This window comes from Bombus affinis, chromosome 14 (assembly GCF_024516045.1).
Source record: "Bombus affinis isolate iyBomAffi1 chromosome 14, iyBomAffi1.2, whole genome shotgun sequence".
In the NCBI taxonomy this organism is placed as follows: Eukaryota; Metazoa; Arthropoda; class Insecta; order Hymenoptera; family Apidae; genus Bombus; species Bombus affinis.
Genome location: NC_066357.1, coordinates 7,375,890 through 7,392,529, shown reverse-complemented (window position 1 = coordinate 7,392,529; position 16,640 = coordinate 7,375,890). Strand labels below are relative to the sequence as shown.

Genomic DNA, 16,640 nt, shown 5'->3' with positions numbered 1-16,640 from the left:
AGATACATGTACACAAAAGGTCATTATATTATTTACACATGCATAATTTTAAAGTTGCTGAGTTCAGACATTTTCAACTTCAGTATTTTGATATTAATTTATACTAAATCACAGAATTGTAGTATTTTATAGCAAACTATGTACCCCAAATTTGATATTTGTGTAGAGCATCCTCTTGGCATATTGTGTAAATGTACAGACTATCAAGAAATAGTAAATAAATTCGGATCTTATGGCATTGGTACAGAACACTATTTACTACCTAAGGTGAATGTAGGTAAGTAAAAGTACAAATTCACTCAATATACAATAAAATTAAATGATATCCTGATTTCAATCATTTATGCTAGAATCAATTGCTTCGGCAAAAGTTTTGTGGATAAAAAACTCTATCAAATTAGGTGGAGATTTCTCTAAACCATTACTTCTTTACCCTCGAGAACAACCAAATATTAATACTTCTAATGTAAATAAAATGTGGATACCTATCATGCCAGACTTAATACCTTTGAAATTTATATTCCATAAACTTTAAACTTCTGAAATTACATTGTATATTTGAAGAAAATATGCAAATTGATTTAAAAAATACATCTTTAAATTGTTTTCATCTTATATTTCAATATCTTGTCAAAGTTTTATTGCGCCATAAATCTTTTTACATATTTTTTTGCAACATAATATCACTATATATATACATGTACATATGTACATACATACAAATACAGACACATTCACATAAATTACAAACTGAAACTATACCTTGTTCCTATTATAAGAATTTAAGATACAACATCAATTACTTTTAATCGTAAAAAAATTTATAAGTTCTTAAAAATTTTTATAACAGTACTATATCTTTGTTATTTAAAAATGTACGTTTCAATAATAATAAAATCAAATGACATAAAAATGGTCGAGTAATTTGCTACACATATCATTTGTACTCTACAAAACTTTTTGTTACTTTAGATATATTATTATCATACCTATCACCATCATGTTATAAATATATAATAAAAATAATATATCTTAATTACCACTGTCTAAATGGTATATGTCTGATTTCTCTTAACCCCTTCCCGCACTTTAGCGAATCAGACTCGCTAAAGTACGGGAAAGGGTTAATATATAAGTAGCTGTAATGTGTATAAGAGTTTAGAGTACTTATATTTAATTATATACTCTTAAAAATATTATGATTTATTTATATCTTAGCAAATTTACAAGTAATCAATCACCATATTAACAATTGCAAGTTTCATCTGTGCTCTAGCTCTCCTAGGTAATTTATGCATATGAGGTGCCAATTTGCGCAGAAAATACTTTACTTCACTTCTAATAGGAAGAATTGTTCTTCTCATTGTTCTTGAACCTTTTCTACGTCTCACAGGTTTTTGCTCTTTTGACGGTAAGCATTCTACTTCTTCAAAATTTTCATAAAATTGTTCTTCTTTCACATTAGATGCTTCGTCATCTGACACTTCCAATGTATGTGGTACTACAACTTCCTCATGTACATCTAATTCTTCAGTTACTACTTTACCTCCTGTTTCCTCCAGAGAGGTTGACATAAATTCAACTAAATTTTTATCTGTCTCTTGTTTGCTCTGTTTTATAACTGGCAATGTGACTGAAGCTTCACCATTTTTCACCCACACTTGCTGTCTTATATCAATTTCATTAGAAGCAATAGGAGTATGTGTTATTTTTGGTCTAGTTTGCTTTTTCATTGCTTTCATCTTTTGTTGCTCCTGTTCAGGAAGATCTATTTTAATTAATAAACCAGGGGGAATACTGGATAAACTATGCACTGGAATAGGAGCACCTAAGTTTGATATATCACCAGTAAATGGTAGGATTACTTTCTTTATGTTACCTTGTATATTATTTGAAATATTTGATGTAATATGATTTGCTATTGTTATGGGTTGATATTGATCTGTGAATTGAATTTTCCAATTGGAAGTAGGAGGAAGTGGTAATTTTCTTATCATACGATTTTCAATATTATTAGGATCAGGCCTTGGAATGTTAATAAGAGTTGGCCTTTTAGATTTCCCACGTTTCTTTGCAAGAGGTGTGGGCTTATTATCTACCTTTGGTTTTTTACTAGATACTAAAGGTCTTGAAAAACCTTGCCTTTTAATTCCTTTAGTTGTATTATTACAATTAGCTTCTTCTAACACATCTTGGTCATCTTCTATCTTTTCTGTTGAATTGTCACAGTCTAATTGTGATATATCCTTTATTGTTGGAACTGCATCACATGGTCCGACTTTATGAAAACTTTGTCCTGTTTGAAAATGTTTTGAACAAAGTACCAACTTTCTTATTTGATTTGGTGACATTTTTAATAAATCCTCTCTACCCAAAAATTGACACCATCTTAAGCACCTGCCAATTTCATAAGCAGGAAAAGGATGGAACTTGTATCTTTCTATTTTATTTCTTGGATCAGATCTTGATCTGCCACAAGCAGCACATGCTTGACTTTCTAAGACAGCAGGTGGTAAAGGCTCTAATTTCTTAGATTTGTCTGAGGAACTATATTTTGATTCAAACACAAATTCCATAATATATTGTTCAGATCCATCCATCTGATCAGGGTTTCTGATATTGGGAATAGCATTGTCTATCAATCTGCTTTTATAACCAGACAGAAATTGAGTACGATCAAAATGTTTTGAACAAATGTAACAAAATAAAATTTCCTTTCTCGTCAATCTATAATATGAATCTACACCAACAAAATCTAGCCATTTCAAACATCGAAATTCCTCGCCAGGGAAATGATGAAATGTTACATCGTCATAATCTAAATTTGATGGATCTCGACGAGATCGACCGCATAATACGCAGGTTATGTTGTACAAACTTTGTTTAGGATCATAAATTGAAGGTACTGCCGTATTATTTAATCTGTCAAGATACTCATTTAAAAAATCCTTCTGTTCGAAGTGCTTAGAACATACCATTCGTTGAAGTAATTGTTTCTTTGTAAGTTTATACAAATCTTCGCGACAGCAAAATTCCAACCACTTTCTACATCGAACTTCATCGTTAACAGGAAATCCAAAAAACATATATTCTTCTTCTTTATTGTTTGGATTCATACGCGAACGACCGCATACGACACACGGATGTGGCATCTTTTTAAATTATTCTTCGCCTCTATACATTCGTCAAATACACAATTCCATTTTGTCACAGTTTCATGAAAAATATTAACTCTTAATCAAACGTTTTCTCAAACGTCATAGTTAACACATTTTTCAAGAGATTTAAAATTAAATTATTTTTTTACAACCTTTTTGTATATGGTGTAGTTCTATGATATTCAAAGAATAAAATCCAGTAATAGAATGTAATAACACCTTCATTATTTTTCAATCCTAAACGTATCTTAAATTTTTAATTTATATGAAATGCAGCAATATTCAAAAAGTTCGGAATATTACCATTTTTCGTAAGACACGTCTTCTTTAAAAAAGAATGTTAAAAAATCGCTTTCTCTTCATATTATTATACTTGTTGCGCTCTTCTTAAGCTACGAGAGGTTATGCTGCTTGTTAAAGCGTCTTCCACCTAACCTTTCGTAGAATTTAAATAATACAGCTGTAACTTGCCAATACAATAGCTAACCTGTCAAAGTTCTACTGTCAAAACTTTGCTTTACGAATAAAACATTAGTCAAAATGGCAGAAAATTCGAACAATCCATATGATATTAATGGACAGCACTTTAATCCTGATATGTATTTCCAAAAATTATTAAAAGTAAGTACATTTCCCAATATTTATTATTTTCTATATTTGTTTAACAACATAAAATAATTTTTCTTCTGATGCAGGAGTGTACATTAAAACAAATTATGGATCACGAAGCAGAAATCATAAAAAATACTCAAATTTTACATTCTGATATGCAAACTCTAGTATATGAAAATTATAATAAATTTATATCTGCTACAGATACTATCAGAAAGGTAAATCTGCTCAGATTTTGTATAAGTATGATTATTTATTCAATTTTTAATATTTATTCAATATTCATTATTTAGATGAAAACAGATTTTAAAAAAATGGAAGATAGTATGAATTTACTGGCGAAAAACATGGACAGTATCACTTCTTTTTCAGAACAGATTTCATCAACATTACAGGGTACTAGACAACAGATTGCCAAATTATCTTCAGTTCATACACTGTTAAAAAAGTTGCAATTCCTCTTTAAATTGCCTGGCAATTTAAAAGATAAAATAAATGAAGAGAATTATGCACAGGTCTATGTCACGTTGTATATCATTATATACACTTCCTTTTATTTTACATATATCTAATTGCATCTACATAAAAATATATTTGTAACTTTCAGGCAGTACAAGATTATATTCATGCACAACGTGTATTGAATCAATATGGTAATATGCCTTCCTTTCAAGGAATACAAAAAGATTGTGAGGATATTGTAGAGGAACTCAAGTCAAGACTGAGAATGCAATTTCATAAAAGAGATGTATCAACTGTATCTTTAGCTGAAAATGTAGATCTTTTGTTACAGCTAAAAGAACCAGCTGATTCTTTGTGTGCCGAATTTTTAACACATGCAGATGGAAGATTAGTTGAACAACTAGATGCTCTAAAAGATATGTATGAAAATGATATCGTAGAATTTGTAGATATGACTAGTTCAGGGTTTCTAAGTGACTTATGTTTGATCATTGCATCCTACAATGACATGTTTATAAATCAGCCACCATCAGAAGATAATGAATTTACTGATGATTTTGATGCAAAAGCCATCACACGTTCGAATAACTTTGTCATGAAAAATATGAAAAAATATTTTGATTTAATTGGTAAGAGAGTAGAAAGTGTAGCTGATACGGCTATTTTAGTAAAAGCATTAGATAAATTCCATAGAAGACTGCAAGCAATGAATATGTTGTGTAAAGATACAGACTTTGCAAGGTAATAAAACAATAGTCTTTATAAAAAAAAATGTAAAGTAAAATCCAGATTAAAACATGTACTTTTTATTTACAGAACAGGTACCAATATTGTTATTAACGTGGGTAGAAAACAATGTCGCAATCATTTAGACAATTTAAAGTCTCATTTAAGTGAAACACTCGTTAAAGTGAGACAGATATTGACAACCAAAGCTTCTCAAGACGGAGATAATAATTTAGCAGAACTTCAGGCATTACTGATAATGCCTACTATAGAAAAAATTAAAGGAGTTTTGCAGGATTTATTGGTTTGTCTTTTATATTTAGCATTTTTTAATTTATTTTGTTTAACTAAAAATTATGTAATTTTAGGTATTTTTGCAACCAGATCTGTCCTTTAGTTTAAAAACGCAATTCCTGCAAAATTTCTGTGTGGATGAAGTGAGGGAAGGCCTAGTAGTTGGATTTTTACATCATTTAGTGGTCACTGCAAGTGAATTTTTTACTGGCTCTGATATTCCAAAATTCTCACCCACTCTGTTACTTTTATTGAGCAAGATGTGCATCGAGTATAAAGAAAATAATGTCAAATATTTGGTAGAGTGAATAATTTTAAAGTAATTTAAAAAAACAAATTTATAAGAAATCGTTTTGACATTTTTCCATAATTACAGCTTACTACTACTGATAATTTATTCAACATCGAACAGTACACATCATCTGGAAACGTTATTACAACTGAAGCAGAGATTTGCGACAAATTCCAAGAAGCAGCGCAAAATTTATTAAACCATTACGTTCGCATTCAAGGCTTAGCAGTATCGCAAATGTTAAGAAAATCCGTCGAAACGAGAGATTGGTTGCATACGATCGAGCCAAGAACCGTTAGAGCTGTAATGAAGAGGGTCGTAGAAGATGTGACGTTAATCGACACTCAAGTAGCTGCATTATACGACGATTCCGATGGTCAAGTCGACAGAAGTAGCGACAGCAGTAGAAAAACCCATAGGTACGATATAATCGTTTCTAAACGATTAATGACGTTTCATTAAATAACTTGCTTTGTTTCTAGCGTGAGTGTGTCGAGACATCACTATAGATCAAGCTGGTCGTCGTACACACCCAATCATATGGATTCGTCATTGGTGACGAATATTCATAAGTTATTTTCGGAACGTATAGAAATATTTTCCTCGGTTCAATTCAATAAAGCCTCGATACTTACGGGGATTATCAAAATAAGTTTAAAGGTAAAATACTTTTAGCAGACACAGTACTGTAATAGAAACAGGTGCTGTCAGCCACTTACAATGATAAAATAGCACAGCCATTATCCACTTTGCATCACGAAGATACCTTATTCTCTCGCGTTGCGTATACTGTATACTACGCAACATATTTTGTACATTCGATACTATCAAGACTCGATATTCCATTCTAAACGAACGATAAGAATTATTCTTTATTTACAGACTTTCCTGGAATGCGTAAGATTACGAACGTTCAGTAAATATGGTCTGCAACAAATCCAAGTTGACACGCATTATCTACAACTGTATCTATGGAGATTTGTTTCAGATGAAAAGTAAGTCTAAGATATTATTGTTTCGTACAAGAATAATCTTACACGAAATATTTTTCTAGTGTTGTCCATTTCCTATTAGACGAGATACTTGGAAGTGCTGTACACAGATGTCTAGAACCAGTCTTAATGGAACCTAGCGTTGTAGATATTATTTGTGAAAGAGGATGAATAAATTATAGATAGAAGAGGAATGCTGATATTGTTATTTCGACTGGCATACTGTACAGTCTTTTTTAGCATTATGTATATCTTGTATTATTGTTTGTAAAAATGAGTAAATATTATGATACAAATGATTCACAATATCGTGTATATTCTTATATATTTTATCATTAACACTGTACATTCCACGAATAAATTTGACGACGAACCGCAAAAAATGACCTATCTCTTTTATCTAATTATCTCTCTATCCTTTTATTCGTTTCGTATGACCGCCCACGCAGATCGAATACTACAGGGTCTGATCGTGTCAAAGTACTACAATTCAAGTAGTGCGATGTACGACATACTTTTATGTCTTTCCTTCTCTATCGATTTAGCGATACGATCTCTCGTCTCCTTTCCTTTATGTCCCCCCACCTATCCGGCATAAAATAAACTCATTAAAGTCTTAATACTCTGTAAGAAGCAGGGTCAAATGATTCTAATAAGTCTTAATTCTCTGTTACATTCTACACTTTTGAACTTTAAATTTCATCGATCGTTTAATTTTTGTTTATACAAATTTGTCACCAATCACATTCAGATACAAAGAATAAATAGGACAAAAGTTTATACTATGTGGTTCTATCGTATACCAGCGAACTTTTAATTCTCTATTATATTTTCCACTTTTAAACTTTATAACTACTATACCGTGGATGCACATACTATGGACAAATATATAAAATATCGGAAATATAATATTTAGTTGACGAAACAAATCCTTATTTAACTTCCCTTCTTTTAGTTAGGTTAAAAATATAAATTTCCATAAACATCCGTAATCTACTGTAAATTTTATCGACCACTTCATCATTTTTTATAATATACCAATTTAATATCGATTTAGAGTACTTGAAATTTGTTGTTATTGGAACGACATTTTTCCATCGACGACTGTCGTGTATGACGCATAAATGTGCAAAGAATAAATGGGACAAGAGCTTATAGTATATGGGGTTCTGCCGTACCCCCTTGGCAGTGGCTCGAGTTAATTCGAACTTCCTCTCGTTGGATGAGATTCATTCTCCGAGTATCCGGCGTAGGCCTACGCACAGCATTCTACCCAATTTAATAAACTCTTCTAAATTACTCGGCCGGGGCCATTCCCTCGTTCAATCATGAATTTCCATGGAAATTCAGGGAAAATTCACTAAATTTCACTCAGACGGTTGCCAAATCCAATCTCAAGTCGAAAGCCCGATATAATATTTCAAATTCAAAACTGTATGTTTGTTACTATTAAATCTTATGTTCCGAATGTTTACATTGTAATACATTTAATTTAGAATTTTGTTAATAAGCTGAGAGATTCGGAAGTTCTATTTTGCTCTAGAGTTGAATAAAATATATTTCCTCTTGCGAGAAGCAGTACGGTATCATTTTAGAGTCATATGTGGCACACGTGATTTCAGGAAACACCTGTGCACGTGTGTCTTCTGTACGCTACGAAGTGTATTTTCGATGGCACGCTCATTCCACCTTAAATCGTTATACAGGCATTGATGAGCAACGAAATTGTGTGTAATTGTGCTTCTGTATTAAAGAAACTTAAGAAAAATAAGCTAAAACGAAGTGCCATAAAGCAAAAGTAAGTGTAACAATATTTACGGACATTATTTATACATTTTCAAAAGGAAAATATATAAACATATGTGATGACTTAAAACTGGATAAGGTGCCGTTTTTCCTCAAATTATCGAATAATAAAGTAACTAAACATACTAGTGATTTCTGATCTGATTTCATTATAGTAGAGATCTCTGATCGTAAATTTGAAGACGAATGAAGAATAGCCACTAAACCGATTCATGTTTTATTTAAATCTCACGGGACACGAGGCTGGTCTAATCGATGAACAATGGATAGGCATCGACGAAAGAAAAGACTACGTAACAGGGATTGTATACTAATAAAAGGTGCGTTACACGCTGCGTAAGTTGCTTTAAATCAGTAAAATGGACCCGCATGAGAAAATTGTGCGTGAATCTATCCAGGCAGAGACGACGATTATCACGAAATGACCAAACTATTCCCAAGTGCAAGCTGACGGTTGTACAGGAGCACATTCTGCGGCATAGGGGCACACCGCGTGCACACATTAATCAACAAGCTGTCCTTTTCCTCCATTAAACTCTATACGACCATCGTCATTCTTCGTCAATTTGCACGACTGGACCTACTCACGGTCCTTCGATCAATTAGTAATTGCTCTACTAACGATACGATTTCCAAACCTTGATATTTGTATAGATATAGATAGCGTCAACGATGAAAACAACCGAAAATGTTGGTTACCGATGATTCACATTATGACCAACTATTTAAGCTGATAAATCTATTTGAAGTTGTCTTCATACGTACTTTGCATAAGCGATAATATTTAAAGTAATGTTGTGAGAACAACGCATGAATATACAATTTACACAGCGTTGTCGCATATATGTATTTTAACCTTGCTGCATTTTTGAGCCAACGAATCGTATTTTTCTATTACTAGAATATTTCTTAAAAGAGAAGCTATATACAAAAATAATTGCTTCCAATGTGACCGCTTTAAAATAAACTCATATAAAAGAAAACCGCTACTGTCACGCATGTCACTTCTCGTTTCAATTGTATACTGATAGTTTTCTTAAGGCATTAAAAATCCAATTTCTCTAAAGTGAAATTGGAAAATCAAAATTAAAGGTATAAGCAAAGATCAAAATTAAGTGAGGTTAAAAAGTAAAAAGCTCGAGAATCGCAGCAGGGTTGAGTTAAAGAGTTTGAAATAAAATTATGATGATTCTTTCAGGTAAGGGTGGTTAAGAGCGAAGATATTTCGACTTGTGACCGTAACAACGGGCGGGAAAAGAACACACTCGTTGTCATGTTCGCAAATTAAGCTATCTTCCCGACAGGTGCCTTGAAACGCACGAAGTTGCATCTATATATGTATCGAGATGGTCTATTATATGTATGATTCTCTTTATAAAAGGCAGACGAGTTCCTTCAATTTGGAGGTAAACTCAAAAGTAAATTTACACATAATGAGATAAGACAAATCGTCTGAGTAATGACCATGGAAAATTCGAACTTTAATCCCATTTAGACCTATATATTTGGGTCTGCATTTCGTCTAACGCAGTCAGCAGGCAATTGTCGAGGACACAAGAGCTAGAGAGAGGCTACCGCGTTACCTTAATGTGCTGATCTGTCTGTTAAGTAGTAGTGCCGTAGATGATAATTTAGAAATTCACCTCGGCACGATTACTTCTCACACAGAAATGCCGTAATTTCGAAGGGTACATACATCGTATAATCGTAATTAAGTTCAGTTTATTCGATATTTCAAAAATAATAGTAGTAAATTAATGTTGAATCTACTTACGAATTGTTTAAAAATGTTCTACGATCTTGAATATTTCGTTATGGTAGTCCTGAAAATTTCAAATATATTTCACTCCGCTTGTAATTCACGGTAAGTTTCTAAACGCGTTACAATCGTTAAATGAATTATTATTACGATATTAAACGACTCATTCTATATATAAAACCACTTATTCCACTTATAAAATTAAAATATATCCGGAAAACGAATAATCGTGGCGCGGGAAATCTCACCACCAAAAATATACTTACTAAACCGGAAGGGAGCCTCTCGACCAATCAACGTCGTAGACGCTTCATCACCCGTGCCCGCGATTCTCAACTGCCACCACGAAAGTCATACCAAAATTTATAAAGAAATGTATATTCGTTTTACTTTATAAATGAATAAAGAATTATAAATTAATTATATTGGAAATTAATTTTTGCGTTCCTTAATGTGTTTCCTAAATCCCTAGATTACTTTTATTATATTATTAAACAGGCTTTCCATCGCGTCTCATGACTCACGTAGTTATTCAAAATATAATCATCAAAAAATAAAATCTTATTCCATAAAAGAATAAAAGTTTTTAACATTATTTAATATTATTTTATATCTTAAATAATTCCCCATCCTCGCAGTGTCTCTCGCTTTAAAAGTGTATATATATTCTTTTTGTCAAATTTATCGTCGAACGTATTTTTTATTCTATATGAAGAGTCTCATTTTACGTTACTACATTTCCGCGGTAGATTTCAATTTCCGTTTACCGACAATTCCGTATCAAATGGTTCATATCTCGGACATGTGTGTAATTCGATCAGTAAGTAAAGGTTGAAAAGCACTGTTACAGAGAGGTTGTGTCATCAGCCGCGCGATTCAAATCGTGCGCCAAGGCAAGGCAATAAGGATTTGGTGAGCCGGTGAATGGTTTGATAAAACAAGCGGTGGAAGGCAGGCACAGGGGAGAACGCACATTGCCCGTCGGTTGGCGGACCATTCAGTGACGCGATTCTTCACTGTCCGGCACTGATTTCAATTGGTAAATTGATTTGGAACGATGGCGAGAGAGAAAAAAAGAGAAAACGACGGGGTTAGACGGGGAGACACTTCGGATGAGGCCATAACATATAGAAGATGATAAAGAAAGAACCATACACCACCACCGTGACTAGGTGTATCGTCACACAGTGCAGAAAACCATGGCGGTAGCAGTGGCAGTGCCTCTCTTGCGAACCGTTAATAGGTACTGAACGCTGGTTGAATGCTTAATGCACCGTGCTTCTAGGATTAAATTGACCAATCATTTCCCGCGCGGCAAGGAGCGGCCAATTACAGCGCTCGTCCGACTATATTAAGCCAATCAAGAACAGTTTATCGCTCAGTCGTCAGTCTGCAGTTGTGATGCATGTGTCGTGCGCGTGTTTTTTTACGCCTCTTCCCAAACAATTCTTAATTCGTGAAACAAACGAATCGCGTGAGAAAAAGATGAACGTTTGTCATGAATTACTAGTTCGCCATTCTTTAACAATCGTTCAGTGATTTAGATCGCGATACTTCCATTTATCCTTTTTGGCGCGGCGGATCTTTGCAAATGTTTGAAATCGCCAAACCAAACGAGGTCGAAGTCTCATTGTCAGTTTGTTCGATCGAATTTGGAATTTTTCGTTATTTATAGTTATTCGACGAGCGTGCGGGAAGAAAACTGTGTACAAAACGCAAGAGAAGCACGTGACAAAGCTTGAAACGATATAAATTTTATTGTACACGTTCCATTTATGATAAAGCTTATTTATTTCTGGTGACGGTTCGTATTTCGATCCTTCGAGATCGTTTCTTGTGATTACCGTGCATTTCTCTCCCCGTCGACTTTTCATTGATCGATTGAATTTGAGATAGTTCGATACCCTTCTCCGAATCCGTTCGAAACGGCAGTGTAGTGTTACCGAAAGATTTCGGCAATATGAGATTAGAAGATTCTAACGAACATCGGATCATTCCGAAGAATTGACCACGCCAGGTTGCATTAATAAGTGCAAAAGAACGCATCAATGAACACTAGTGTCAAATAGAAGTTAAGAGGTCATGAGATTTCCTCCAATTGTTCAGTCAAGTTAAACACGATTTCTTTGAACATCGCGTAGTCAAGTAATACATACGTATATATACTTTTTATATGAAAATTAAAATGCGTTATACCATTGAATAGAATTAGGAATCACTGGTTTGCAATATAATATATTATATTTTACAGCTTTACATGGAATATCATTGTATCTCGTAAAAGCTTTCGAGTAACACCGATCACGTGCTTCACGCCGTAGGAAATTGATTGTCCAACGTAATGAGGATCCGATTGTTTTAGATATATATGTACATAAGAGAAACATTATTCTTATTTTCCTCGCAAATACATTCACGATCTCACGCAAACAAGATTAACTCCTAACTGCTAAAACCACATCCGATAAGTATTCCTCTATTAATATATGGTTTTACGGGAAACGCTTTCTAATCTAATAAAAATTCATCTACATAGTTGACCGATCGGCTTATCTTCTTTCGATTGTCCAATAAAACCTGGAAATCCTAACAGATGCGCGGTCCCCTTAGGTCTTTTCTCTCTCTCTCTCTCTCTCTCTCTCTCTCTCTCTCTCTCTCTCTCTCTCTCTCTCTCTCTCTCTCTCTCTTTATCCGCGAATTGGATAAACTTCTTCGGAACATATTTTTCGCGTTCGGCTTACAACATCCGAGAAACGAGATCACATGTGACCACACGCATAATAACGTCACAAAGCATCGTTTCAACCTGACACCCGGTGAAACCTCGAGAATAGAAGTCTCGAGAAGAAGTGAGGAGAAAAAGAAGTCCGATGCGATATGCCCCGCGTAACAATCGCGGAAACGATAAAAGAGACGAAACGTTGTGCGAAAACAAGCGATTCTCTCGTATTGCCGAGTGTGTGTTAGAGGCACGACGACTTTGGTGTCTAACAGATTGGGAGGAAACGTAATTGGAGACATTTTGTTATTCTGAAAATGTAATGGCACGCAGCGTGCGTGGTTAGGCTTTATCATCGTGACTTCTTGACCCCTCTCGAACGATAGTATAGAACACGAGAACCGGCAGCCTCGAAGAAAATTATCGAATGCCTAGAATCCAAATATCAAGACTTTAAAACATAAGAGGTTCCATTATAGGGGTTTAATAAAATATTTCTTCGCTTCGTTTACATTGTCATAGTTTCTTTGTCTCGTTTAAAAGTGACGTAACTTCTATGCATCGAAAGTTGTAGCAGCACAAGCTACGGAAAAATCGTAAAGTATCTCGATCTTAATTCGAAACGCGCCGCTCTTAAAATAGAACATTTTTGGTCGCAGAGCCGAGACAGAAGTCACGGTTTCCGAGACTCCGCGAATTTTTATAAAGAATCGTCTGCGTTTCTTGAGTAATAGTCCATATTTTTTCAAGTATCGTTTCTAAGACGAAGAAGGTATCGAGTTTTTGCCACTTGAAGAGCATTTCCCCTGTTCGTTTCTTAGAATTTCTTCTCTGTTCATCCACCCACAATTTGTGCATCGTAGCCTAATAAGTTGACGAGTTATTTCACGAATACCCAGAGGGAGCCGACATTAACAGAAATTAGCGTTAATTGGTGATATTCTCCTTTCCTCTTCGCTCCTCCCGTTTTTCTGTTATCCCCTCCATCCCAGTCGATCTCGCCATCTCTTTCCCTTTTCTATGAATCTCACACTATTTCTGCATAGTTTTATTTATGTTTTATAAGTTTTTGTTCGTCTGCCTTTTCTCTTGTTCTAACCATCTTCTTTTCTTGTAGCATACTTTCTCATTTGGCGCGTCTGAGCCGACGAATATCGAAAAAACAATCCACTGAAACTACGCACGTTGCGTGTGCAACATGCGTTCGCGTCCAGCTGAATCTGCAACGGCCGCAACATCGAAATAATCCTCTTTGGCTTGTGGCCACTTTACATTTTTAACAGTCTGGAACAAACGTCCTGCATGTTCTTTTCGTTCTGCTTTTTCAAGTACTAAACTACTCGAAGAAAGACCGATCATTGTTCGAATCGTTTTTCTAAGCTTCGATAGTATATGAATATCTGCTCGAAGTTCCACAGAAGTTCCATAGAAAAAATCGTTCACCAACCTCGAATCATACCATGGAGGCGAACGATGAATACGGTGTTTGATGAAACGAGAAGCGTTAAGCAGGGTCGCGGGGCAGAGAAATCAAAGATTCGATTGTAGACTCCCTCTCTCTATCGTGCGTACACACATTTCCGTGCGCGATATTGCTTCCAATCCCCAAGTTCTTTGCTTCGTTTTCTTCCCGATCTCATTCTCGATTTTTTTTTTTTACATAGAAACAGAATTTTATTATACCTTGCGTATTTTTTGCAATTTCCAAGGTCTATAATGATCTACTTTTTTTTTATTTTGTAGCATAAGTTATATCTTATACATTTTGAAGAAAGATATATCTTACATAAGAATGTCCAATGTCCAGAGTGATCCGCCTATCTTTCTATTTTGCAGTATAATTTATATGAAAAGATTAGTAAAATCTAATTTACTCTACGATGTTTCAATCGTAACAAGGACGTACGTTAATTGAAACTGTCAATAGTGCGCTTGTGCAGTTCTAGGATATTCTTGGAAGCGTTTTTGGTAATAAGATAAAGATAGAGTAGAATAAATTGTATATGGGAAGCATAAAAATTTTCGAGATAGAAACAACAGATCTTAATGCGGAGTCGACGTTACGACGCGAAACTCGAAATTTTTTCGGAGACGAACAGAAGAAGAAAGAACAAAGAGGCTGAGATAGTGGGCGACTTTAATGACTACTCGAGGTCGCTTCAATGAGTACCACTGTGTGTCATCGCATCATTATAGTATATACGATATATAGTGTACGGTATCACATCCGGACTAATAATTATAACGTATACCTTATTACTATTGTACTGCTTTGTAATGATTTTATCACTATCGGTTTCATTCGTATAACTATACATTATATACTTTGAGATTTTTTCTTCCCCTTTTTCAAATTAAATTTTTTGGAATAAATATAATACTAAGTAGATATAATAATAAAATAGATATTTATATCTGAAGCAAGAAAAAGCTTAATAACTAGATTGAATAAGTAGATATAGAAAATGTTGCAAACAAGGATGTATTTGTTTGTAAGATGTATTTCATAAATAGGCTAATTCAATTGACTTAAGATTTCTATCCGTTTCGTAAAATGATTACAGTGTGCACGTAGTGAATGTGTCATGCGATATCTATGAGCTACCGTATTCTTCTGCCGATTATCTAATCTTGCGTTAAATTATAAGGAAACGTGGGCACGTTATATTAAGACCTGCTTCGGCCTGCTTAATTGTCTGTTAATCGACGAATTCAATTTTCTTTTAATCGCCTAATTATACGTTAACCTAAGGTTTCCTTTAAAACAATTTGAAATCAAATAAATTAAATGATTAATTTTATATGATAATTTATAGGGATCATCATTGCTTCATCAAGAGGATCGTATAACTATCGTAACAATGGAAGGACTACGATACATCGGAAGTTAATCCTGTCTTGTTCATAAGTACTAGTGCCGCAGGAGTGACTAGGTTGGGTTAGAAATTACCATATCTCCTGCTGCTCAAGTGCTTATCAATGGGTCCGGACTCACATCTATCTTTCGAATCATGCATTGAATGACTTTATTTAAAGTGAAATTTCGCAGGCGATATCTAAATGTATATAAAGCAGCTATTTGCGTATACAAGTGTAATAATACCGCAGTTTCTATTTTATATTTGTAATAATTTTATGTAAATATATTTAAAAATTCTAAAATACTATATAAAAATGTATTCAACAAATAATAAAATTTCGTTATTGAAAACGAAAAAAAAAAAAAAAAATTCACTTGGAGGAGCTGGGATTTGAACCCAGGACTTTCAGCATGCGAAGCAGACACTCTACCACTGAGTTACACCCCCGGTTATGTATTAAATATTTTACATAAGCTAAATGGTGTGACATTATTATTTAAATGAGAAAAATTCTATTACTTCTAATATTTATTACAAAGTAAGTTGTACATTCTGTGTTTCTGTAATTCTTAATATTTTATTCTCTTATTATTAAGATTTGAAATGTCGAATACTATTTAATAAAAAGTTATTCACTTTTATACTCATTCTGTATTAAAAATATAGCAAATAAAACGCATTGTTTATTAGTTTTGATTATGTAATCAAGATAAAGTTAAATAAACGTTCCAATTTATGTATTTATTTAACTAAGCATCGATAAATAAATATTTTAATAATATTTGTATCAATTATTGAAACCTTTATTTATAATTTACTAATGAAATCAGTTTATAGTTCCGCTAAGTCATAACAGCGGAAGAATGGAAATAAAATTCGATCTCATACACTCCTTAATCTTCGATCCGTATGAAACATATACTGTTATACAACCTTACGATTATTGTACGCCGTACGTC

At 33.8% G+C, this 16,640-nt stretch overlaps 3 protein-coding genes, 3 long non-coding RNA genes and 1 other non-coding gene across 13 annotated transcripts in view; 4 read left to right on the top strand and 3 right to left on the bottom strand.

Moving 5' to 3' along the window:
* The window catches only part of LOC126923997 (uncharacterized), a 301,345-nt gene extending 289,996 nt beyond the window's left edge, over positions 1-11,349 (bottom strand). For all 6 annotated transcript variants that reach the window (XR_007713368.1, XR_007713363.1, XR_007713367.1 and 3 more), the window contains exon 1: positions 11,259-11,349. This is a non-coding gene — a long non-coding RNA (uncharacterized LOC126923997). The remainder of the gene's footprint in view (positions 1-11,258) is intronic.
* On the top strand, positions 63-913 carry LOC126923994 (uncharacterized). Its single transcript, XM_050737989.1, has 2 exons — positions 63-277; positions 351-913. The coding sequence occupies exons 1-2, from the start codon at positions 139-141 to the stop codon at positions 533-535; spliced, it is 324 nt and encodes a 107-aa protein (XP_050593946.1). The 5' UTR covers positions 63-138; the 3' UTR covers positions 536-913.
* Positions 596-3,380, bottom strand: LOC126923960 (uncharacterized). Its single transcript, XM_050737928.1, has one exon. It carries the CDS (start codon positions 3,150-3,152, stop codon positions 1,224-1,226), a length of 1,929 nt encoding a protein of 642 aa, XP_050593885.1. The 5' UTR covers positions 3,153-3,380; the 3' UTR covers positions 596-1,223.
* LOC126923954 (vacuolar protein sorting-associated protein 51 homolog) lies at positions 3,631-6,919 on the top strand. Its single transcript, XM_050737911.1, has 10 exons — positions 3,631-3,779; positions 3,854-3,988; positions 4,064-4,285; positions 4,378-4,973; positions 5,049-5,262; positions 5,327-5,551; positions 5,629-5,963; positions 6,027-6,204; positions 6,427-6,539; positions 6,599-6,919. Exons 1-10 carry the CDS (start codon positions 3,699-3,701, stop codon positions 6,705-6,707), a joined length of 2,208 nt encoding a protein of 735 aa, XP_050593868.1. The 5' UTR covers positions 3,631-3,698; the 3' UTR covers positions 6,708-6,919.
* Positions 8,220-9,896, top strand: LOC126924000 (uncharacterized). Of its 2 annotated transcripts, none has more exons than XR_007713370.1 (3): positions 8,220-8,334; positions 8,498-8,662; positions 9,541-9,896. It is a non-coding gene; the product is annotated as an uncharacterized LOC126924000 (long non-coding RNA). The 2 variants fall into 2 exon arrangements; XR_007713371.1 differs by lacking the exon at positions 9,541-9,896 and adding an exon at positions 8,741-8,998.
* Positions 11,321-16,462, top strand: LOC126924001 (uncharacterized). Its single transcript, XR_007713372.1, has 2 exons — positions 11,321-12,246; positions 12,353-16,462. It is a non-coding gene; the product is annotated as an uncharacterized LOC126924001 (long non-coding RNA).
* Trnaa-cgc (transfer RNA alanine (anticodon CGC)) lies at positions 16,057-16,128 on the bottom strand. The gene has a single exon. It is a non-coding gene; the product is annotated as a tRNA-Ala (tRNA).
* Positions 16,463-16,640: the final 178 nt, after the last annotated feature.

Coding starts and splice junctions, on each gene's coding strand:
- LOC126923960 (XM_050737928.1), bottom strand. CDS start 3,152: ATGCCACATCCGTGTGTCGTATGCGGTCGTTCGCGTATGAATCCAAAC.
- LOC126923954 (XM_050737911.1), top strand. CDS start 3,699: ATGGCAGAAAATTCGAACAATCCATATGATATTAATGGACAGCACTTT. Junction 3,780..3,853: donor ATTTCCAAAAATTATTAAAA/GTAAGTACATTT, acceptor CTTCTGATGCAG/GAGTGTACATTAAAACAAAT. Junction 5,964..6,026: donor AGCAGTAGAAAAACCCATAG/GTACGATATAAT, acceptor CTTTGTTTCTAG/CGTGAGTGTGTCGAGACATC.
- LOC126923994 (XM_050737989.1), top strand. CDS start 139: ATGTACCCCAAATTTGATATTTGTGTAGAGCATCCTCTTGGCATATTG. Junction 278..350: donor ACTACCTAAGGTGAATGTAG/GTAAGTAAAAGT, acceptor CATTTATGCTAG/AATCAATTGCTTCGGCAAAA.